Source organism: Astyanax mexicanus, chromosome 11, assembly GCF_023375975.1.
Source record: "Astyanax mexicanus isolate ESR-SI-001 chromosome 11, AstMex3_surface, whole genome shotgun sequence".
Classification (NCBI taxonomy): Eukaryota; Metazoa; Chordata; class Actinopteri; order Characiformes; family Acestrorhamphidae; genus Astyanax; species Astyanax mexicanus.
Window position 1 is genome coordinate 45,905,397 of NC_064418.1, and position 24,501 is coordinate 45,929,897.

Below are 24,501 nucleotides of genomic sequence, written 5' to 3' on the forward strand. Positions count from 1 at the left end.
TCGCACCTGTATTTCCTACCGCAAAGATAGAAACATGCCAGATATTTACCTGAACACACCTGTAGTGTAGACCTATTCATAAACTTCTGAACCATTTTAATGAAAGACACAGGCACAAGTCATGAAAATAGATTGTTGACGCGGTGTAATATAGCAACGAGCATAGCAGCACGCACTGCACAGGGTGTACAATAGGGCCCAGAGACTGAGAGCACTGTGCTGCTGCATCTACCATGCATGCCACCATCTTGCCCGCCTCTTGCTCACATCTCACACTATATGTTCTTGCTCATCTTATATATTTACAGCTCACCCTAAGGCCAAGGCGTTCATCACCCACGGAGGAACCCACGGGCTGTATGAGGGGCTCTGTAACGGAGTGCCCATGGTGATGATTCCACTGTTTGGGGATCAGGGAGATAACGTCCAGCGCATGGTGGTCCGCGGTGTCGCAGAGTCCCTCAACATCTTTGATATAACTTCAGAAAAGCTGCTGGGAGCCCTGAGGAAAGTCATCAATGATAAAAGGTACAGTTAAAAAAATAATATTCATCATACAGTGATGAAACATAACATTAACACTTTAAAACTGTAGTTCTATAATAATTACAGACTGTAGTTCTGTATCTGTTTTCCTGTATACTTTATTATTTTCCTCCTTTCATTCTGTTATTCAATACTCTGAAATATACAGGCGAGAAAAAACACCACAGAGCAGATATTATTATTATTATTATTATTATTATTATTATTTGGGTGGTGGGTGGTTATTCTCAGCACCACAGTGATTAACACTGATTAGCATATGAGGTGTTAGTGTGTGTTGTGCTGGTGGTACAGTGAGTGGATCAAATACAGCAGTGCTGCTGGAGTTTTTAAACACTGTGTTTAATCAACTCAAATGATTTAATCTGTTTTACATAAAATTGGATATTTCTAAACAATACTCAACTATTTTGGATTAGTTTAACATTTGTTGGTACCACTTTAAAATAAGACTACCCTTATAAATGGTTTGTAAATGGTTTATAAACTAGATTATTAAGTATTATTGATTATTTTGTAAATGCCTTAAAACCATTGATAAGCAGTTACAACACATCAATTAAAAAGGCAACAGTGATCTGTTGTTTAGTTGGTTTAGTCATTTAATTCAACTGAGTCATTTAATGTATAGTAAAGAGTTAAACATACTTAGAAATATATTAATATGACTAGAGGTGGGCGATATGGCCCTAAAATAATATCACGATATTTTATGCCGTAATATTTTATTTTTGCGATAACGATATTCTTGGCGATATGACAAAACATTTCATTAAAACATAAAAATGTATTTTAAGAATACCCTACTGCAACAAAATGAAAATAACCTTTTAATATTGCATATGATATGATATCACACCCCTGAGACATAAAAAAAAAAGAATTTTCATCAGATTTGTAACAGAAGTCATTGATCCAGAATTTCGTTATACTAATTTTACACTCCAAATATATCCATAACTGTAGTAAGTAAAATAAATGATCCAATACAGACATAAACTCTAGTCTCTAGTAGATATATAGTGGGAAATGAGAATAGTGTGAATTTTTCTTTTGCCAAAACTAGTAAAAAAAAAAAGTTGTACCCTGATGTGATAATTAAGGGTAGGTGATATGGCGTGATATTTCAGGGTATAATATCATTCACGATATTCCAAAAAGTTGGCGATATTATCGATATGATATGGCACACCCCTAATTATGACAAATTTGATGCTGATTGATGTAAAACACAGAGTAAGATCAGATCAGTATCTAGAAAGATCTGAGGTTTGATAGTAGAAATCAGTGTGGAATCACTACTTTGCCATTTATTTTAGCTCACGTTTTTTTATTAACTGCTTATTAATGAGTTTTAAAGTATTTGCAGCCTAATTAATAACCATTAATACTCTCCTTTATAAACCATTCATAAACCCTTTATAAAGGTAGTCTTATTTTAAAGTGGTACCCATTTGTTAATCTGAGTTCTGTGATTTTGTGATCCCCTAACTGATTGATCTGCTTCTTCGCAGCTACAAGGAGAAGATGATGAAGCTCTCGGCCATCCACAAGGACCGCCCCGTGGAGCCGCTGGACCTGGCCGTGTTCTGGACCGAGTTCGTGATGCGGCACAAAGGAGCTCAGCACCTGCGTCCGGCCGCCCACGACCTGAACTGGGTCCAGTACCACAGTCTGGACGTCATCGGCTTCCTCTTCCTGGTTCTGGTGACCTTCATCTGTGTGATGCTCAAGACCTGCCAGTTCTGTTTCAGGAGGTGCTGCAGGAGCAGCAACAAGAAGAAGAAGGAGTGAGAGCAGCACAGCGGAGCGAGAGTCGGATCATCAGGGCATCATCAGTGTTTTATATACGCTAACGATTTAGCGCTTAGCACAGAGTCTACTGCACAGCTGAACACTTGAACGTCCCTCTACCTCCTCCTCATCATCCTCCTCCTCTTCCTCCCAGCACTGCAGATCTCCCACAGCGCCACCAGCTGTTTACTTAAAAGAGATTTAAAATCTTATGATGTAAAAGTTTATTTTTGATGTTTTTTTTAAATGATTGTTTCCATTGATTTGCTAGAAATTAAATAAAATATGAATAAAATAAGTTCATCAATTCATAAACTCAAAGATCGAGATTTTGTGTCAGTTTTCCAAACAGGTATTAAAATTTGCAAATTTTGATATTTTATTTTACATAAAGATACAAAAAAAATGGCTAAATTAATAAAAACATGTGAAAAACCGTCTTTGCTGTGAACAGAAAGATCTGTCCACTGAACTCTATACTCACTACTGTTGTCCATTTTACTAAATATCTTGAAAAAAATTATTATAATCACATTAATTCTGATCTGGCTGTTCAGACTGAGTTGCATTGCTGCAAATTTGATATACATCAGATTTCAATATCACATATTATTGAAGTGGAACAAACAAAAAAAGGACTTTATGATATCTGCTAAATATGGGTTTAGATACAGGGTTGGAAGTACTGTATGACTGATGTAGGTTTATTATCAAAGGTGAATCCTGATTTTATAGATTTATACCTCGTGTGTGAATTTAATTTAATGTAATTTGTAGGGCTGGCCCGAATAGCGTTTTTTGAGCTCCGGATATTCGGCACTGATTCGAAGCGAATATTCGAATATTCGTTTTTAAAAAAAGAGGTAAAACAAATAAATAAAAAAAAAGCAAATCACGGCCCCTTTAATCCACTGAAAAATGTTCAATTTGCTCTGACCGACGAGACCCCGGATTTTTGGTGTTTTTATCCCCCATATTTTTGTGTTTTCACCCCATATTTTTTCTGTGTTTTTAGCCCAGATTTCATTGTGTTTTCATCCCGGAATTTCTGCTGCCCCACACCGCGGCTTATCCGCTGCGTAAGCAGGCTAGGAGGCTGCTGCTGCACGGTTTCTCCGCTGCGCAAGCCAGCCCAGTAAATTGCTGTTTGTGTTTTCACACTTAGGCTATTTGCTTAAAAAAACAAACAAAAAAAACGTTTGTTCAGGAAGTATTTTATATTCTTAAACATTGTTAATTATATTAGAGGACAGTCATTGTAAACTGTACTTGGTCTATTTCGGTTAAAGGATTGTGCAGGGCATATTACTGATTTTGTATTTTTGCACTTGGGCTATAAGCTCAATATTAAATATTTTGTTTGTTTAGAAATTATTTTATATTTTTAAACCATGTTAAATTATATTAGAGTAGAGGAAAGTCATTGTTAATGACGTTATTGTACTTGGTCTATTTCGGTTTAAGCATTGTGCAGGGCATAGCCGTATTACTGATTTTGTATTTTTGCACTTGGGCTATAAGCTCAATATTAAATATTTCGTTTGCTTAGAAATTATTTTATATTTTTAAACCATTTTAAATTATATTAGATAAGAGGAAATTCGTTCAGACATCATTTTTGTAGGCCAGGCTTTTGTAACCGATTTAGCCCCTACTGTTGCCACATTACCTCTTACGTTTTATTATATAAATCAGTTTCGAAGAGCCTGCATTTTTTTTTATCATGTATAATAGAGGTCTGCGCGAGACTGATTTTTAAACCCACTCTTCCACGCTCCCGCGTTTCTGTCTCGTTACCGCTCCGCAAAAAAATTGCTTCTTTTAATCCCGCGCCCGCCCGCCACATACACATTTCTGCCGCTCCCGCCCCACGTTCCTAATATAAATTAAATAAACTACATTTAATGCTTCAAATCTACTTATATATTTATTAAAACAGCAGCGCTGAATAGTGTGGTCCCGTTCCTTACCCCAGTCCAAACACCATCGGTGTGTGCGTGTGTGTGTCGGTCCATCCTGCGCGTTGAGAGTTTTCTTTAGGTTTTTTTTTTTTTTTTACAATTATTACAGTTTTCTTAACTATTTATTAATTTGCTCCCGCATCGTCTGGATTAAACCCCCGCTCCAGCCAATAACAGTTCAGCTCTGTCCCGCGCGCAAGATATTCTGACGGGACCCGCGAAAACAGAAGTGGTTAGAGTGAGGTGGAACTCTGGAAAGGAGAAAAAAAACGAATATCCGAATACCAAAATTAAAAACCGAATACCTACTCAACGAACGAATATCCGAATACCCGAATATTCGGGTCCAGCCCTAGTAATTTGAACATTTTTTTGTCTGTTTGTGATTGGTTTATGTGTATCGTGTGTGATACTACATAAAGAAAATGAGTTCCAGTCCTAAAATAGCTTTGCCAGTTTGTTTAAGTAATTTTATGGGATGCAATAGATAATAAAAAATAAAAGGGAAAAATAAATCAAAGTTCAAAAGTTTTCAAAGAGAAGCTCCAGAGTTCAACCTTGACTACTGTCTTCTGCTCAGTGTTTTATACCAAATCTATCAGATCTCAGCACACAGTTCTACTAAACACGTGTGAGAGTTAAGCTTCTAGGTCGCCTTACCCTCTTACAGCAGCCTGTTTTAAAATTAAAACCGGCTCTGTGTGTTTTTGTCCATTAAACTTGCACAGACAGCACTCTGGAACTCACACACATCTCCAATAGACAACAAATCACTGATTTAATATACAGAAACTATACTGATTCCACTGAAAAGGCCTTAAAGGAGAACTCTGGTGTAAAATAGAATTTTGTTGTAGTAAAACATGATAAAAAGTACTTATCTTTGATGAATAGCACACCTCCGTTCTCCCACAGCGTTCTGAGATCCAGAAATTTTAACAGTTTGTCCAAACACCCTTTAGACTGGGTGATCAGGGGCATAATTTGCCCCGATAACTCGCTTTTTACACCGTTATCCAGCTCAAAGTAGCTCCACACCTCCTTGCTAGAATCCAGAGAGCCCTGACATTTGAAACGAGACATTAATAACTTAAAAAGTGCACAAGAAGCTAATTAAAAACTTTTATAAAGCTTTTAGCTCTGAGCGCCTCCATCACTGTACTGATAAACATAGATATACATAGACTCCACATAGCATAGCAGCCAGCGCCATTGGGCAGGCTATGCGAAGTCTATGTGTGTATATATATATACAGTATATATATATATATATATATATATATATATATATATATATATATATATATATATATATATATATATATATATATATTTATGTTATTAGCGCAGATGGATTCTTACCCATGGTTAAATATGAATCACCCAAAGAAAAGGAACCAGAGATCATGCTAATACTGGATAAATACTGGATAATATATTGATTATGCTAAATTGCTAATTGATTCAGGTAAAATACCGATTATTCATTTAATTGACAATTGAACATAATAAACTATAAAAAACTCCATATTCTTTTAAATTGATCTAGTGGTATTTTCTAATCTTTAACATTTTTTTTTTTTTTTTTGAAGAATATATTTTCAGAACCTGTTGAGTTGTGACGGATCTCTGTTCAGTGAAAAAATAAAATTTAGTTGTAATATTTTAAGGGTTGTTTGTTTGTGTGTCATTGAGTTTGTTATCAAGTCTGTCCACCCATTCAGAATTTATGTAATATACTTCATGAAAATACATTTTAAATATACTTTCACTGTATTTCCATAAATGTATTTTAAGCAAATATATGTAGTGACATTAAAAACCGATTAAACACTGCGTTACTTAAATCTTCTTAAGTTTGTAGAAGCTTTTATGTTGTATTTAAATATAGCTTAATTACAACTAACATATACTTAAGTTGCCGTAAGTACAATTAGTATGTATTTAAGTACTTTTCCATGTTAACCATACTTTAAAAAAATACCAACTTAAAATGCACTTTTCTTTTACAAGGGTAAGTGCATTTTTCTTGCAAATAAAAGTAACATATCTGCTATTTATTTATTAAAATATAGATTAAACATATTATATTGTGGAAATATATTGTAAGGCACTTAACACATATAAAACACGTAAACACCTCTTGCAGCTCTGCTGAATCATGACTAACCTTCACCCTTCATCTTATAAGATAAGAAAAGATTCTTTATTCATCCCACAGCGGGGAAATTTGCAACATTACAGCAGTGCAAAGGACAGAACAGAGGTGTCAGAAAAAATACAACAGTATAACACACAAAAATACAAGAAAACATAACTATACTGAAAAATATATATATATCTAAAATCTGGTTCTCCAGTGTGTATATTCTACAATAACCAGTGATCACAGTTATTGTACACAGGCTGACATAAATAAATGGCAAATAAATAGTACATAATTGGTGGTATTGCACATATTATTGGTGAATTTAGCTATTGCACATGGTAATTAAACAGTTTTATTGCACATAGTAAGAAAAAGTGCAAATAGTGAACTGCTGTTTACTGAGCGCAGCACCTGTTATACAGTCTGACATGTATATCATATGATACGATCACTATTATGATTTTATTTTTATTTTATTATATGTTTAAAATAAAAACACTTCAAATATCAAAATGTTTGTGTTCAGCAAACAACAACAAACTAAAACTAAAATATGAACAGCAAAATGATTTGTCCCACTAAAAACCATTACAGCCTTAAAACTATTTGTTACATGACAATCAGACTAGCTATACATAAGTTTTTTACACACCTTTTCTCATTCAATGTGTTTTCTTAGGGTTTGTTTAAATTATTTTTTACATTGTAATTTTAATATTAAAGACTATATTAAAGCTATACAGGAACATGCAAAATTAATGTGGAGGACTAAACACATTTTTACTGTTTACTACGTAGTTTAATATGTGTCTCTTAATTGTTTTCATGTCTTTAATATTAATCTAAAATATAGAATTAAATGAAAATATTTAATTTAATATGTTTATTCTGGGTGCTGCAGTTCCGCTGCCTGCCTGTAGGGGGGAGTAAAGAGCGCGCGTGTCCGGTTCAGCTCCGCTTCCGGTTTCGGTTTCCCCTCTGTTTGGGGAGAGAGAGGTTTAATTTGTTTGTTTGTCGGTCTGTCTGTCTGTCTGCTTTTTTGTCTGTCTATCTGTCTGTCTGTCTGTCTGTTGGAAATGAATGGGGATGAAAGCGGAGAGAGTAACCCGGAGCCGGAGGAGTTTATAGCGTTAGAGGACTTTACCGGCAGCGGAGCAGAGCAGGTCTGTTACACCAGCCTCACAATTCCACCTTAAATATCTAACGCTAGCTAATGTTGCGTCTCAGCCTGTTCCACCTTAAATAGTTAGTTATAGGGACAGTTTTCCAGAGAGGGGTTCAAAGTAGTCTGGGAAAATGTTCCCTAATGTTTATATCTGGTCCTTTTCCACCTTAAATAACTAGTTAATGTTTTTTTATGTGAGACTGTTCCACCTTAAATATAACTATTGATTGTAATTGAGGCTGTAATAAAATCTGTCTTAGCGTTTCGCGTTTCTCTTTCGCGTTAAATATCTAGCTATGTTTAGCTAGCTAATCTGAAGCTTTTCCACCTTAACTGATGTTTTTTAATCTGAGACTGTTCCCCCTTAAATAGTTATGGGGCAGTTTCCATGGAGGGGTTCAGTTCAATCTGGTAACCTTTTCCACCTTAACTTACTAACGTTTATATCTGAAACTGTTCCACCTTAAAAATCTAATTAATGTTTACATCTGGAGCTTTTCCACCTTAACTGACTAACTAAATTGTTTTATACGAAACTGTTCCACCTTAAAATGTAACTAATGTTTATATCAGAAGCTTTTCCACCTTAACTAATGTTTATATCTGAAGCTTTCCCACTTTAAATAATGTTTATATCTGAGACTGTTCCACCCTAAATGACGCTATATGTCTTAGACTGTTCCACAGTTTGAGACTGTTTCACCTTAAATATCTAAATAATATTTATATCTGAATCTTTTGTGAGGCTTCCACCTTAAATATCTAGCGAATGTTTATAACTCAGACTGTTCTACCATAAATATCTATATAATATTTACATCTGTGGATTTTCCACACTAATTAATGCTTATATCCTGACTGTTCCACCTTAAATATCTATTTACCATTTACATCTGAAGCTTTTGCACAGTAATTAACGTTTATATATAAACGGTTCCACCTGAAGTATCTATATAATATTTATATCTGAATATTTTGTGACGCCTCCACCTTAAATATCTAGCGAATTTTAATATATCTCAGACTGTTCCACCTTAAATATCTATATAATATTTATATCTGAAGCGTTTCCACACTAAATAATAGACTTTTATGTATACTGTTCCACCTTAAATATCGACACAATATTTATATCTGAAGCGTTTCCACACTAAATAATAGACTTTTATGTATACTGTTCCACCTTAAATATCTATACAATATTTATATCTGAAGCTTTTCCACACTAACTAATTAATGCTTAATCTAGGCTGTTCCCCCTTTAATATCTAGCTAATGTTTACGTCTGAAGCTTTTTCACATTAACTAAATATTTGAGACTCTTCCACCTTAAAAAATCTACCCCAATATTTCCAAAGGTATTTAGACAACACTTCATATGGGTGTGCTCAACTACTAATTTTAGGTGTTCTGAATGTGTGAAAGTGTTACTCTGACTCTGGATCTCCTCACAGCTCAGTTTTGCAGTTGGAGACCGGATCCTGATCCATGATCAGAGCTGTGCTGATTGGTGGTGGGCGGAGGTGGAGGGCCGTTATGGGTATGTACCCTCCGGCTACCTGCACCACCCGGATGCTGAGGTGGAGGACGGCTGGCAGGATGAGGAGTATTTTGGAAGTTATGGAACTTTGGTAAGTGTTTGACTTTTGGGGAGTGTCCTGTTTTATTATGGTGTTTGGTATTAAAGTGATAGTTTGGTAAGAAATCATTTTACCATTAAACAATATGGCTGCCTTAAAGTTGTGTTGGAAATATCGTATTTACGAGAAAAGCACACATGATCTTCTCCACCGACTTGAATTTAACTGTAGGAAACTCATTGCAGTCTATTTTATAAAGATGTACATTAAATCACACATAAAGGAATCATTTGCGTACATGCTGCTGATACTTAAGATATATATATTTTATTTTAGCCAGTGCCCTAATTTCCGACTGTTACTGTATATGGTTATTCTTTGTATGTCCTCGATTATTTATTTATTCTTCTTTTACAATGACACTTTAAGAACAACCTTAAATTTGGTAAAACGCTCAATCTGAAGGAACTTTAAAACTGAGAAATTTCTTTAAAATAAAGAAGAATGTAAAAATTTCACAAAAACAACGTTTTTTAGGACAAAAATTCGTCCTAAAGGTGAAAGTGTCATAAACTGAATTGTACAATCCAGGAATGTTAAAGAATCGTCTCCACAGAGCTCTCCAGACTTCCTCTGAACGTTATCTGTGTTTTCGGCCAATTCTGCCTCCCTGTTTTGTGTCTATAGAAACTTCACCTGGAGATGCTGTCGGACAGACCACGTACAGAGACGTACCGGCAGGTCATCCTGAGCAACAGCACCGCCCTGAGGGGGAAAGTGGTGATGGATCTGGGCTGCGGCACCGGCATCATCAGTCTGTTCTGTGGGCGTCTAGCAGAACCTGCAGCGGTAAATACGTACACAGCAGGACATTAACACACAGGAACGTTATCAGAAATCAATATTTGGTGGAATAATAAACTGTTTTTATTCACAGTTTTCATGCATCTTGGCATGTTCTCCTCCACCAGTCTTACACACTGCTTTTGGATAACTTGCCTTTATTCCTGGTGCAAAAAATTAAGCAGTTCAGTTTGGTTTGATTGCTTGTGATCGTCCATAAACGTAGCAAAACAAAACAAAACAAAAAGCCCATTATATTATTTTTCCTCTGTCTGATCACAGTTTTATCATCACTTTTATGATAAACACAATAGATAATAATTATAAGAGAATAATATATAATATAATAATAATAATAATATATATTCATATATATACCCTGAAACGTATACCCTGTGTGTTGTCTGTAGGTATATGCAGTGGAGGCGAGTGCGGTGGCTGAACACACGGAGAGACTGGTGAAGCTGAATGGCTGTGAGGGAGTGGTGACCCTGTTTAAATCCAGAGCAGAAGAACTGAACCTGCCTTCAAAAGTGGACGTTCTGGTGTCTGAATGGATGGGAAACTGTCTACTGGTATGAACCGAGGCAAGACACCTTCATTACATACCTCACGATACCTACATTTAGAGTGTTATTAATATTATACAGGTGCATCTGTGCTGACTTTAGACTTGATAGAACACAGTGGATCAACACCAGCAGATGACATGTCTCTCCAAACCATCACTGACCTCGAGCAGTTTGGACTGTGTGTCTCTCCACTCTTCCTCCAGACTCTGCTCCCTTGATTTACGAATAAAATGTAAAATTTACTGATGATCAGTGATGGTTTGGAGAGACATGTCTTGTCATCTGCTGGTGTTGATCCACTGTGTTTTATTATCAAGTCTAAAGTCAGTGCAGTTTTGTTTTCCCACAAAATCTTGCAGCACTTCATGCTTCCCTCTGCTACTGACAACTTTTATAGAAATGCGGATTTCATTTTTCTGCAGGACTTGGCACACTGCCAAAAGCACCAATTGGTTTTATATAATATTTTCAAATTTTCTGAGACACTGATTTTTGGGTTTTCATTGGCTGTAAGCCATAATCGTCAATAATAAATTATTGAAATAAAGTAACTTTTCAATGATATTCAAATTTTTTGAGGTGCACCTGTTTTTTCACCCAAATGAAAGACTGTAGTTCCACCTACTTAGTGTATAATATCACATTACCTTTATTTAATGTGTTATTAATATATATTTACTGTGTGTTTGTGTGTTTCAGTTTGAGTTTATGGTGGAGTCGGTGCTGTGTGTACGGGACCGCTGGCTGAAGGAAGGGGGGATGATGTGGCCTTCCTCTGCCACTCTGAGCCTCGTACCGTGCCAGGCCGACGACGACTACAGTCAGAAAGTGGAATTCTGGGAGAATCTATATGGCCTGGACTACAGCTGCCTTCAGTAAGATCAGAGTGTCCAGTTCTTATTTACTACAGATATATTACAGGATATAACATCATAATTGAATGTACAGAGCATTAAATAAATACTGGATATTCCAAATATTATAATATAATAATATAATAATAATAATTATCAGTCTTATTTAAAAAAAAAAGGATGGCAAACGTTAGTCATGATAAAATGATGACTTATTATATTTCATTAATTCTCAGGATATACGTTAGCGGTCAAAAATGTTAGAACACCCCGATTGTTAATAGTCTTGTAGCAGTGCTGTTGAGCCCAGACAAACTGCTTTTTTTAATTTTCTAAATTTAGCAATAAGTTTATTACTGAATGTCAGCTGTCAGACCTCTAATTCTTCTCTTCACTCCTGAAATTGAGACTTATTCAGACTTAACCCTATCTGGACGGGATTAGTTTCTCGGGGGGGTTTCTGAAAAATATTTCACACTTCTTCTTAGTGATAAAACTCTTGCATCCGGATTGCATTTGAAAAAACAGGAGAACCAGTGAGTTTTTAGGATTTCTCAGTCACATGACATGGCGTTCAGTAGCTCCTCCATTTCCACTTTTTTTTTATGTGGATCTCCATGTAGTGTAATTACGATGCGTGGCAGTGGACAAATAGCTTTTTTATTAAACGTAAGGAGACGAAACTCAGAGATGTGCGTCCGGATGGGACTAAAATTATCCCAGGACCCCCTGAGAAACTAATCCCGTCCGGAAAGGGTTTTAGTCCAATGTTAAGGGATGACGGCATTGCCATGTGGGTCAGCCACACACCTTCAGATGCAAACGTCATATCACCAAACGCAATGCAGGCCAACGGATACTTTTGTGAATATAGTGTATGATTGGATCACACATGAAGCATGTTAATGGCAGGTGCAATATAGTAAAGGTGTGTGTGTGTGTGTGTGTGTGTGTGTATGTATGTGTATGTGTGTGTGTGTAATTTCAGGCCAGTTGCACAAGAAGAGTTTTTCTCCAAACCGAAATTCAGCCACCAACTCAAACCCGAGGACTGTCTCTCCACCCCCTGTGATGTCATCACTCTGGACATGCACACAGTGAAGGTGTCTGACCTTGAGGTGTGTACAGTGCACATCACACAGAGCTGAATCTGGTAGTTGTTCTTTGTATTGCGCTGCTGAACTGAGGATGGTGCCCCAACCAGAAATCCAGGCAGTAGCGTCCTGTGAGCAGTGTGGGCATCACTTTTGCCACGTCACCTGGAAGCTAAAGAACGCTGCTGGATATGTGTGTTGGGTCTGTGGATCAGGGAATGCTAAATACCTTGAAATTTACAATTGACAATTTAAAACGTAAGCAATAAAAAGTCTCTTCCATCTGGTACCCACTATCAGACCTCACTCCAACTTAGATAAAATTCCTTGGCCTTGCCATGAGCACACTGGCCAGTGTTCAGCCTCACTCACAAGATCTCTAGTACAGGTGTGGGCATGCCCAATCCGTCCCTAATGTCATTATATGTAGAGTATGTGATCATTTCTTTCTTCATTTAAGGTAAAAAGAATGTGTGTTGTGTTGTGTTGTAGAAGCTGAGAGGAGAGTTCCAGTTCACAGTGGAGAGGCGTGGAACGCTGCACGGGTTCAGCGCCTGGTTCAGCACCTTTTTCCAGAGTTTAGATGAAGGAGGACCAACACTGGAGCTCAACACGGGACCACATTCTGAGTACGTCACTTAGAACTTAGAACTGCTCTCCTGTTATTATACAGCAGTGGTGGAAGAGTTTAAGGTGTGTCCAAAGGTTTTACTGATAGTGTACAGTAGGTTGCATTAAAAGTACTCTACCACATCGCGTTCTAACTAGAGGGGTCTCCAAATCCCCCAAAACGTGCATGCTCTGGTTCTCAGACAGGGATGGGGCTTTTGCTTTGTCAGAGAATCTGAACTCTCTTTCTTTAGGCCACTGACTTCTGTTGCAATCTGAAAAAAATCTTTAATTTTTTTATATCTCAGTTAGGGGTGGGCCATATCTTAAAATATTTTAATTCTGTTGCAGAAGTGTATTCTTAAAATATATATATTTTTAAAATCGGTTTTGTTATATCGCCATGAGTATTGTTGCCGCGAAAATAACATGAAATATTGTGATATACAGTTGTGGTCAAAAGTTTACATACACTTGTAAAAAAACATAATGTTATGGCTGTCTTGAGTTTTCAATAAGTTCTACAACTCTTATTTTTCTGTGATAGAGTGATCGGAACACATACATGTTTGTCACAAAAAACAGTCATAAAATTTGGTTCTTTCATAAATTTATTATGGGTCTGCTGAAAATGTCACCAAATCTGCTGGGTCAAAAATATACATACAGCAACAAAATTTGTCAATTTTGGTGATGTAGCGAGTTGTGTCAATCAAATTAGCTTCATGTCATGGCCTCTTCACTTCTTGTAAGTGATTCTGATTGACTACAGCTGTTGACTTCTCATGAGCCCATTTAAATAGGGCTCATTTGACCCAGTGATTAGACTCAGCTACAAAAGCTACAATGGGAAAGTCAAAGGAACTCAGTGTGGATCTGAAAAAGCGAATTATTGACTTGAACAAGTCAGGGAAGTCACTTGGAGCCATTTCAAAGCAGCTACAGGTCCCAAGAGCAACTGTGCAGACAATTATACGCAAGTATAAAGTGCATGGAACAGTTGTGTCACTGCCACGATCAGGAAGAAAACGCAAGCTATCACATGCTGCCGAGAGGAGATTGGTCAGGATGGTCAAGAGTCAACCAAGAATCACCAAGAAGCAGGTCTGCAAGGATTTGGAAGCTGATGGAACACAGGTGTCAGTCTCCACAGTCAAGCGTGTTTTACATCGCCATGGACTGAGAGGCTGCCGTGCAAGAAAGAAGCCCTTGCTCCAGAAAAGGCACCTTAAGACTCGGCTGAAGTTTGCTGCTGATCACATGGACAAAGATAAAACCTTCTGGAGGAAAGTTCTCTGGTCAGACGAAACAAAAATTGAGCTGTTTGGCCACAACACCCAGCAATATGTTTGGAGGAGAAAAGGTGAGGCCTTTAATCCCAGGAACACCATGCCTACTGTCAAGCATGGTGGTGGTAGTATTATGCTCTGGGGATGTTTTGCTGCCAGTGGAACTGGTTCTTTGCAGAAAGTAAATGGGATAATGAAGAAGGAGGATTACCTCCAAATTCTGCAGGAAAACTTAAAACCATCAGCCCGAAGGTTGGGTCTTGGGCGCAGTTGGGTGTTCCAACAAGACAATGACCCAAAACACACATCAAAAGTGGTAAAGGAATGGCTAAACCAGGCTAGAATTAAGGTTTTAGAATGGCCTTCCCAAAGTCCTGACTTAAACCCCATTGAGAACATGTGGACAGTGCTAAAGAAACGGGTTCATGCAAGAAAACCATCACATTTAGCTGAACTGCACCAATTCTGTCAAGAAGAGTGGTCAAACATTCGACCTGAAGCTTGCCAGGAGCTTGTGGATGGCTACCAAAAGCGCCTAGTTGCCGTGAAAATGGCCAAGGGACATGTAACCAAATACTAATGTTGCTGTATGTATATTTTTGACCCAGCAGATTTGGTGACATTTTCAGCAGACCCATAATAAATTTATGAAAGAACCAAATTTTATGACTGTTTTTTGTGACAAAAATGTATGTGTTCCGATCACTCTATCACAGAAAAATAAGAGTTGTAGAACTTATTGAAAACTCAAGACAGCCATAACATTATGTTTTTTTACAAGTGTATGTAAACTTTTGACCACAACTGTATGTGATATATATGTTTTAGTTTTAAACACTAAATACAGTTCCAGTTATCATTTTTCACTCTCTTTGTTTAGGCCGACCCACTGGAAACAGACCCTGTTTATGCTAGACGCACCAATCCCAGTGGAGGAGGGAGACTGTGTGGGCGGAGCCATCATCCTGCACAGGAACCCTGTTTGGAGGCGGCATATGTCCATCACCATAGAGTGGAGAAAAAAGAGCAGAAATGAGGCAGCGTTCTCTGAGGTAATGGTCTGTTTAGTGCATACAAATTATGTTCTAAACATTAGCAGGGACGCACTGAATTTTTTGCCAACTAAAATATGAAATAACTGAATACCAGGTAACTAAAAGCATGTCGACTACATTGAGCTTCAAAACTAAAGACTAGAATAAGGTCAGAAATCGTATACACATCATAATAAACAATAAGACTTACCCTAGCTAACCAGTACAATGCTATCAACCTGTCAGCTACAATTACAACCTGCTGGCTGCTGTACATGCTAGCATCCCGGGTCTAACTCTTCCAACCCTGGCTGTTAGCATCTTGGCTAACCTGCCACTCCTAACTCAAGAGCTTTTGGTTCGAACATTAAAACTTGCATATCTAAGCAGCACAGAGCCCTCAAACTATTATCATACTTGTGTCAGTGAGTAATCCAGCTCAGAAAAAGAGCTAAAACCAACTTGTTTTCTATGAGAAAAAGTCTATAGACTTGTATTTAATGTTTAACTGTAGAAAATATCCACATTACCAGTTGCAGAACAATCCCTTTAATATCTAATATATTCAGTCTAAAAACAGGGTCCTCTGGTAGGGTTTTGGATGTAATTGTTCTCTACATTTTGACAATATTTAGTAAATTAACAAAATGAACAACACTGTATACTAGGGGTGGGCAATATTATATTGTATACAATATATCGTGACACAGAAATATCATGATATTAAAAATCCACCGTGATAATAGGGCTGCTCTGTCTTAAAAGTAGTCCATTATTTACTGTGAAGCTTTAAGTGTATTTAGTATAATTGTTTTAGTTTGCAGTTTATATGCATAAAAATATTCTGTAATATTATTTGCTGCATTATATTATTTTATGCTATATTATTTATTTTGCCACATTATGATTATACTGTTATACTATTATACTATATTCCTGAAATTAATGAATTATTATGTATTATTTTTCCTTATTCGCCAAGTATATCGTTATCACAAAAATACCCTGAAATATCGTGATATTATTTTAGAGCCATATCGCCCACCCCTACTGTATACTCACAAACACAAAACATTTACATAGCAACTTACTTACTTAGGAAACATCTCTAATTTAATGTTTTTATTGTTTTTTCCTTCATTGTAAATAAATACTGAATCATCCAGACTATATAAGGAACACATTAGGAATCGTGTAGTCTAACTCTTTTAACCCTGGCTGTTAGCATCTTGGCTAACCTGTTACTCTAGGCTTCCTAACTTAAAAGCTTTTGGTTCAAACATCTCAAACTATCATTATACTTGTGTCAGTGAGTAATCCAGCTCAGAGAAAAAGAGCTAAAACCAACTTGTATTTAACGAGAAAATATCTATAGGCTTGTATTTAATAAAATAGAATAAATGTGAGTTTATATTTGTGTTTAAACAGGTGAAGTCTAAGCGGTTTCCCATGTGGAGGTGACCCTCCGCTGCCGGCTCAAAAACCAGCGCAACTCAGCATCTCTCTGCTGTCCAGAAACACTAAGCACTACGATCTGGTTTACATAGTTTAACATTTACGTTCTAGAAAGAACATGTTTACACTGATGCACAACTAAAGAACTGACAAGAACAGGTACATAGCAATCATTAGCTTTCACCTTTCACTACTTTTCTACTGTACAGTTATTTCTGCTGACAGTAGTGATATTAATACAGTTTTTTTGAGTATGTGAACACATGATGATACTACATTATTTTCTATATGGTAAGAATCTTTAATTTAGTTATTTCTTATATTTTAAGGTGCCAGTCCAAGTGTGTGTTTTACAAGTGTGTTTACAAAGACAACTACACAGTATCTTTTTTTTAGATATATAAAAAACTCTAAGATTTTCTAATGTTTTTATTAAGACTCTAGTTTGAGAAAATCCAGTACTACATGACAGCTGTAAAGATGCTAATCTGAATATAACATTTTTACAATCAACACAAACATAAACTCAAACAAACTAATAAACACTGGAATTATTTTCTGAGTGTCTTGTCTTCCCTGTTCTGATGGATTTGATAGGCCTATGCTTTAGATCTGCAGGTTGCTCTATGAGGCTATTTGATACTAATGGGCGTGATACTAATATTTTTTCAGGAAACACAAAAAGACAGCTCTGGAAAAAAAATGAAGAGACCACTTCACTTCAGAGACCAATCAGTTTCTCTGATTTTGCTATTTATAGGTTTATGTTTGAGTAAAATGAACATTGTTGTTTTATTCTATAAACTACAGACAACCTTTCTCCCAAATTTCAAATAAACTTAGTGTCATTTAGAGCATTTATTTGCAGAAATATGAGAGATGGCTGAAATAACAAAAAAGATGCAGAACTTTCAGACCTCAAATAATGCAAAGAACACAAGTTCATATTCATAAAGTTTTAAGAGTTCAGAAATCAATATTTGGTGGAATAACCCTGTTTTTTAATCACAGTTTTCATGCACCTTACTATCATGTTCTCCTCCACCAGTCTTACACACTGCTTTTGGATAACTTTATGCCTTTACTCTTGATGCAACAATTTAAACAGTTCAGCTTGGTTTGATGGCTTGTGGTAATTTTTTTTTAATCGTGCTTTGCATTACCAGATCGCACCGCACAGCACTTCAAAGGGATTCATGTTAAAAAAAAAAAAAAAACAGAATATGTTTTAGATTTTAGATTCTTCAAAGTAGCACCCCTTCCTTAGATGATTGAACAAAGTATGTGAATTAAATGCTTTTCTGCATAAATATAATGTAAAATGTGATCTGATCTTCATCCAAGTCAAGATTATAGCAAGTATAATGTGCCTAAAATAATAACAGAAAAATATATATATGATTTTACAGGTCTTTATTGAACACTTAACTCATTTAACATTCAAAGTGGAAAAAGTAAAGTGAACCTTTGGAATCAACAGCTGTACAGAATAGGGGTCTAATCGGGTGATTGTTTGTGGGTGCCCTGGTGAAGAAAAAATATACTTAATTGGAAATGTCTAAGTATGCTGTAAATATACTAACAGATGTATGTACTCACTTAAAATATATTAAAAGCACATTAATATTATGCTTTCGTAAAATGTTTGAAAGTAAACTTTGATCATACTTTTAAAAAAATATAGACTTTTAGTTGAATGTAATTCAATATACTTCTGAAATATGTATTTTCAAATATACTTTTGTACATTTCTAGCAAAGTATGTTAAAAACACATATTACAGTAGTTCATTTAGGTACAATGTATCATGTAATGTTCTAGAAAGAACTAATTAAAAAAAAAGGAAATTTGTAACATGCTAAAATTGTAGTACAGCATATTAAAATATATTTTTATACCCAACGAAGTAAACTAGAGGTGTGCTACATACAAAAGACAGGGACAAGAAGCATATAAGTGCTCTAATGTATCACATATATAACACATGTAGATCACATATATTTAACATCAATTCTTAATACATTTTTAATATACCGGTGTATAATAAATAGTGATACAGTTGTAATATTCATTAAATATATTAAAATTTTACTGTGAGCATATTTAAAATATATGGAGTTACATACATGAAGTAGTTTAAGAATGTTTAAAAGTTTCTTAAGTATATTTAAAATAGTTCCATTTTAGTACAGTTACTTAACACAATTTAAGTTAGTAATTTTTGTACTATTTTTATACTGTAATTAAAGTATAATAAGTACGAAAAAGGTTGTTCCATTTTATCACTCTTTAAATACACTGATTAATAATAAAGGGCTACAAGAACACTTTAATGCATTATAGCATAATAATGCTTAGTATAATTTAATCTACTTATTTCTCGCTAGTGTGAGTTGGTTCTGCGGGACTGTAATATTTGTGATTAGTGTGTATTTTTATTTGTAGTGTTCAGTGTTTTGAGCTGATCTGGTGAATGTGTGTTCTGATGGTTTATGTGAGCTCTCTGAAACTGTTGGAGTAACTCGGTGTAGCGCCGGCCTCCTGCTGCAGACAGCGCTCAGCCCTGAATTACATTAGCATTCTGCTGATCCTGCAGACGCATACGCAACTGCTGCAATATTCACACACTGAAAAAACACTGCAGTGAGTTAAACACACACACACTGTGATGAATGAACAGAAGATATAAAGAGATAAAACTTTCTTCCTTCATAGACAAGAATGAGAGTGAAGAACAGGAGCGAAGCGTCTGTCATCAGTTTGGGGATCAGTTTGACGGTGCAGAAAAGGTTTAGAATACAGTTCGGTTTGATGTCGGGTTTGTGGGTCGGTGTAGCAATAAGTTTGCCAAGTAGTTTGGTGATTGATTAAGTGATAAGTTTGAAAATGGGAAAAAAACATTGGAAAGTTGTTTCGTCATCGTTTTAGTGATGGATTTTGTGATGGGTTTGCAGATTGGTTAGATGTGGGTTTGAGGGGTTTGGTCATGTGTTTGCTGATCGGTTGGTGATGGGTTTGCCGATCGGTTGGTGATGGGTTTGCCGATCGGTTGGTGATGTGTTTGCCGATCGGTTGGTGATGTGTTTGCTGATCGGTTGGTGATGTGTTTGCTGATCGGTTGGTGATGTGTTTGCCGATCGGTTGGTGATGGGTTTGCCGATCGGTTGGTGATGGGTTTGCTGATCGGTTGGTGATGGGTTTGCCGATCGATTGGTGATGGGTTTGCCGATCGGTTGCCGATCGGTTTGCCGATCGGTTGGTGATGGGTTTGCCGATCGGTTGGTGATGGGTTTGCTGATCGGTTGGTGATGGGTTTGCTCATCGGTTGGTGATGGGTTTGCTGATCGGTTGGTGATGGGTTTGCTCATCGGTTGGTGATGGGTTTGCCGATCGGTTGGTGATGGGTTTGCCGATCGGTTGGTGATGGGTTTGCCGATCGGTTGGTGATGGGTTTGCTGATGGGTTTGCTGATGGGTTTGCCGATCGGTTGCTGATGGGTTTGCCGATCGGTTGGTGATGGGTTTGCCGATCGGTTGGTGATGGGTTTGCCGATCGGTTGGTGATGGGTTTGCCGATCGGTTGGTGATGGGTTTGCCGATCGGTTGGTGATGGGTTTGCCGATCGGTTGGTGATTGGTTTGCCGATCGGTTGGTGATTGGTTTGCCGATCGGTTGGTGATTGGTTTGCTGTTCGGTTGGTGATGGGTTTGCCGTTCGGTTGGTGATGGGTTTGCCGTTCGGTTGGTGATGGGTTTGCCGTTCGATTGGTGATGGGTTTGCTGTTCGGTTGGTGATGGGTTTGCCATTCGGTTGGTGATGGGTTTGCCGTTCGATTGGTGATGGGTTTGCCGGTTGGTTTGAGAATTGGTTTGCTGTTTGGTTTGAGGGGTTTGTTGAATAGTTTGTCAACATATTTGTTGTTGGACTTGGTGATGAGTTTTAGTAAGGAAAAAAATTGTGTTTTGGTGATTGGTGTTGGTAATGGGTCTGGTGATCTGTTTGGCAAGTAGTTTTGTGAGAAGTTTAAAAATGGTAAAAACTTTGAAAAGTTGTTTGGTGATGGTTTAGTAATGGACTTACTCAACGGTGATTGATTCAGTGATGGGTTTGCTAAACGGTTGGTGATGGGTTGGCAAGGATTTCTCTCTGAGATCAATAAAGTGTCTGTCTATCTATCTATTCTAATATAATATAATCCATCCATCCATCCATCTAACCTTATCTAATTTGCTCTGATCTGATATAATCTGTGTGTTTAGTGATTGGTTTGAGCTTTGTCAACCTTTGTCAAAAAATTCCCACGTTTAAAACTCTAGATCTACCATGTTTACATATACATGTTGTGCTACATGAATACTGATTTCCACTAAAGTTGTGCACCCTGTCGCACAGTTTGCCATTTTAGTATAAATACTCAATATAAATCCTAAAATAATCTTACATGCAAATTCACAGCTCACCCACAAGGGGGCGGTCTGTGCAAAGACTTCAAATAGGTCCTCTTCAACATCAAGATGCAAAAATACATGATTGGTCTGAGTATGAGTATGAGTGTAGTAATTAATATAGAATATAAATATTTGCTAGTTATAGGTACATATTTGAGTAAAATGAACATTGTTGTTTTATTCTATAAACTACAGACAACATTTCTACAAAATTCCAAATAAAAATAACGTCATTTAGAGCATTTATTTGCATAAAATGAGAAATGTCTGAAATAACAAACAAAGATGCAGAGCTTTCAGACCTCAAATAATGTAAAGAAAACAAGTTCAAATTCAAATCAAATCCATGTTTATTACATTCTGTTATCATTGGAGTGATAGCGAAAAGAAAATCTATTGTGAGCTGCATTTAGGGTTGCCAAGTCCAGTAAAAATCCTGCCCTACAATTCAAAGTAGATACAGAATAATTAATAGTGGACACTGAATGAGATATAGACGACTTTTGAACAATGAACAGTTAAAAAAAAGATATAATAAATAAAATTATACATGGTTTGGGGAGGGTATGTGATAGGCATGCAGTTAGCGCGCTATGCTAATCAGTGTGGTATAGACTTATTAGCTATGTTAGCATTGTAGCTTCAGGGTATATCTAAAGAAACAGATGTACCTGCATTACTCAGCTGATCAGCTACTTTTCTGGGAAGTGGGAAGTTGGGGATCTTGGTAATTATTTTCTGTGAATTATTGCTTTAATTAGACTTTAATATCAGGTATAAGCAGAGTTTTGTGTTGTTGCTCTGCAAGGTTGATTTACTCGGGGGTGAGTTTCCTCTGCTCTGGATTTTAGGAGTATTAGGCTCATCAGGAGCTGCTTTTCCAGAGCGTCCAATAAATCCCAAACTTTACACACAGTCCAATAAATAAACAAATACAGCTTAATGTGTCCATGTGCACATCAGTGTGTGTGTGTGTGTGTGTGTATTAGCATAAACTCATATAGAGAATGGCGTGGTCACGCCACTCGCTGGGTTTAAATCATAAATACAAAAGCGAATCAGTCCTGCTGATTTTATAGAGCAGTAAATTACCCACCGCTCGCTCGCCGAGCCTCTCTCACCCAGAGTAAAGCCTCGTCCTCGTCCAGCAACAAAACCAATGAAAACTTCAGAGAATACAGCGAATACATTAATAAAAATAACTCTTTAATATGTAGAAATCTTTATAGACCAGCTGTCCAAATAATTAGCATTAAAACTGCTGAGTGGCCATCGAATCCATTTAGTGCCTGAGAGCTGGGCAAAAACATTAACTTTAATTTAACGCTAAAATAATATTAATACAGCTCTAGAAAAAAAAAAAAAAAAAAAAGTAAGAGACCACTTAAAAATTATTTTTCTTTAATTTTACCAATTTGAAAACCTCTATAATATAATCAAGAGAAACATGGATGATCACAAGCCATCAAACCAAACTGAACTGCTTGAATTTTTGCACCAGGAGTAAAGCAGCATAAAGTTATCCAAAAGCAGTGTGTAAGACTGGTGGAGGAGAACATGCCAAGATGCATAAAACCAGGGTTATTCCACCAAATATTGATTTCTGAACTCTTAAAACTTTATGAATATGAACTTGTTTTCTTTGCATTATTTGAGGTCTGAAAGCTCTTTTTTTTTTTTTTTTTGTTATTTCTTATTTTCTTCAAAAAATGCTCTAAATGACAATATTTTCTTATTTGGAATTTGGGAGAAATGTTGTCTGTAGTTTATAGAATAAAACGACAATGTTCATTTTACTCAAGCATAAACCTGAAATAAATAAATAGCAAAATCAGAGAAACTAATTCAGATGATATGTTCACATTACACACAGATACAGATCACTTACATTTGTGAATGTGAACAGTCAAGATAGCCAAATCCGATCTAAACAATCAAATCCGATTTTTTGGTTCAGATCGGATTTGGGTATCTTGGCGGTTTACATTCATGACACTGTGTGTAATGTGAACGAATCTGTCCCTGAAACATCTTACATGCTCACATTGATACCTGTACAAAAAAAAAAAAAAAAAAAAAAAAAAAAAAAAAAAAACTCATATTAGAGAGACGAGAGACTCGTAGCTTTATAAAGGGAAATGGATGAGTTAGCAGCTCATATGTGGAGCATCTTTTGCTGGAGTGGAGAAACAGTAAACAGCTGCTCTGAAGTTCATGCTCAGGTCGAGGAGGTGAAAAAAGGTCAGGCGGTTTGCTTTTGCTGTTTTTTTTTGCAGCTATAGCTGCACAGCTGCACTAAGAGATGCAGTGTGGGTACGAGAGAGAAGCATGTAGCGCTAACAGTGGCGTGCACAGACATTTTGGGGGGCAAGTGCTCAGGGGGGAAAAAGGGCACTTTTTAGCGCACGTGGAACACTTCATTATAAAAAAAAAAAAAACGTTATCTATCATTGATTTGGGCTAGAGCTGCTAGTTTATCTGGTCACCAGTCGGCTAAAGATGCTTAGTAGTTTGGTGCTGTATGAGACATATTACTGCACAACAAACTGATTTCAGGTTGGGTTTTGAGGGCAAACAGTAGGATTTTACTTGATGTGTATGTTACCTGGCTGGTGGGACATGGGGGAGAAGAAGCCGTGTTGCCGTGCGTGCTGTGCTGAAGACTCGCTGAACTGAACTGCTGCTGCAGCGCATCTAGTGTGCCTTGTGCCTGAAAGCGCTGGGTCACGTGACAGAGGAAGAGAGAGGTCGGGTGTGTGTGAGCTGATTTCAGGGCATTCTGTTTTCACTCGTTTTTAATCGCTCAGGTTTTTTAAAAGATCATTTCAAACCGGCCTCAGTAAAATCTTAATAATAATAATATAAAAAAAAAAAACGAAGTTTCAAAAGGGCACTTTGGTTGATAAAGGGCAGAGTTGGTGATGCTTTTTTATGCACGCCTCTGAGTGCTAATTCTAATGCGTGAAAGCAAAAAGACGCATGAATTCTGATTTGACCGCTTACATTCATGTCGCATGTCTATTGATTGGATACGTATACGATTTAGGACCACATATAAATGAAAAAATTCGGATTTGAAGAAACTGGATTTGGCACGTTCACACAGCCA

At 36.7% G+C, this 24,501-nt stretch overlaps 2 protein-coding genes across 17 annotated transcripts in view; both read left to right on the plus strand.

Annotated features, from left to right (window-relative positions):
* Positions 1-5,970, plus strand: part of LOC103026744 (UDP-glucuronosyltransferase) — a 56,546-nt gene extending 50,576 nt beyond the window's left edge. For all 16 annotated transcript variants that reach the window (XM_022680059.2, XM_022680060.2, XM_022680061.2 and 13 more), the window contains 2 exons: positions 309-528; positions 2,061-5,970. In XM_022680059.2, coding sequence (XP_022535780.2) covers positions 309-528; positions 2,061-2,340 — 500 coding nt within the window. In that variant the 3' untranslated portion in view covers positions 2,341-5,970. The remainder of the gene's footprint in view (positions 1-308; positions 529-2,060) is intronic.
* Positions 5,971-7,392: 1,422 nt separating this feature from the next.
* Positions 7,393-17,507, plus strand: prmt2 (protein arginine methyltransferase 2). Its single transcript, XM_022680055.2, has 9 exons — positions 7,393-7,613; positions 9,070-9,246; positions 9,883-10,044; positions 10,449-10,613; positions 11,310-11,485; positions 12,453-12,582; positions 13,051-13,187; positions 15,337-15,508; positions 16,919-17,507. The coding sequence occupies exons 1-9, from the start codon at positions 7,527-7,529 to the stop codon at positions 16,949-16,951; spliced, it is 1,239 nt and encodes a 412-aa protein (XP_022535776.1). The 5' UTR covers positions 7,393-7,526; the 3' UTR covers positions 16,952-17,507.
* The last annotated feature ends 6,994 nt before the right edge of the window (positions 17,508-24,501 follow it).

Coding starts and splice junctions, on each gene's coding strand:
- prmt2 (XM_022680055.2), top strand. CDS start 7,527: ATGAATGGGGATGAAAGCGGAGAGAGTAACCCGGAGCCGGAGGAGTTT. Junction 9,247..9,882: donor TTGGAAGTTATGGAACTTTG/GTAAGTGTTTGA, acceptor TTGTGTCTATAG/AAACTTCACCTGGAGATGCT. Junction 13,188..15,336: donor AACACGGGACCACATTCTGA/GTACGTCACTTA, acceptor CTCTTTGTTTAG/GCCGACCCACTGGAAACAGA.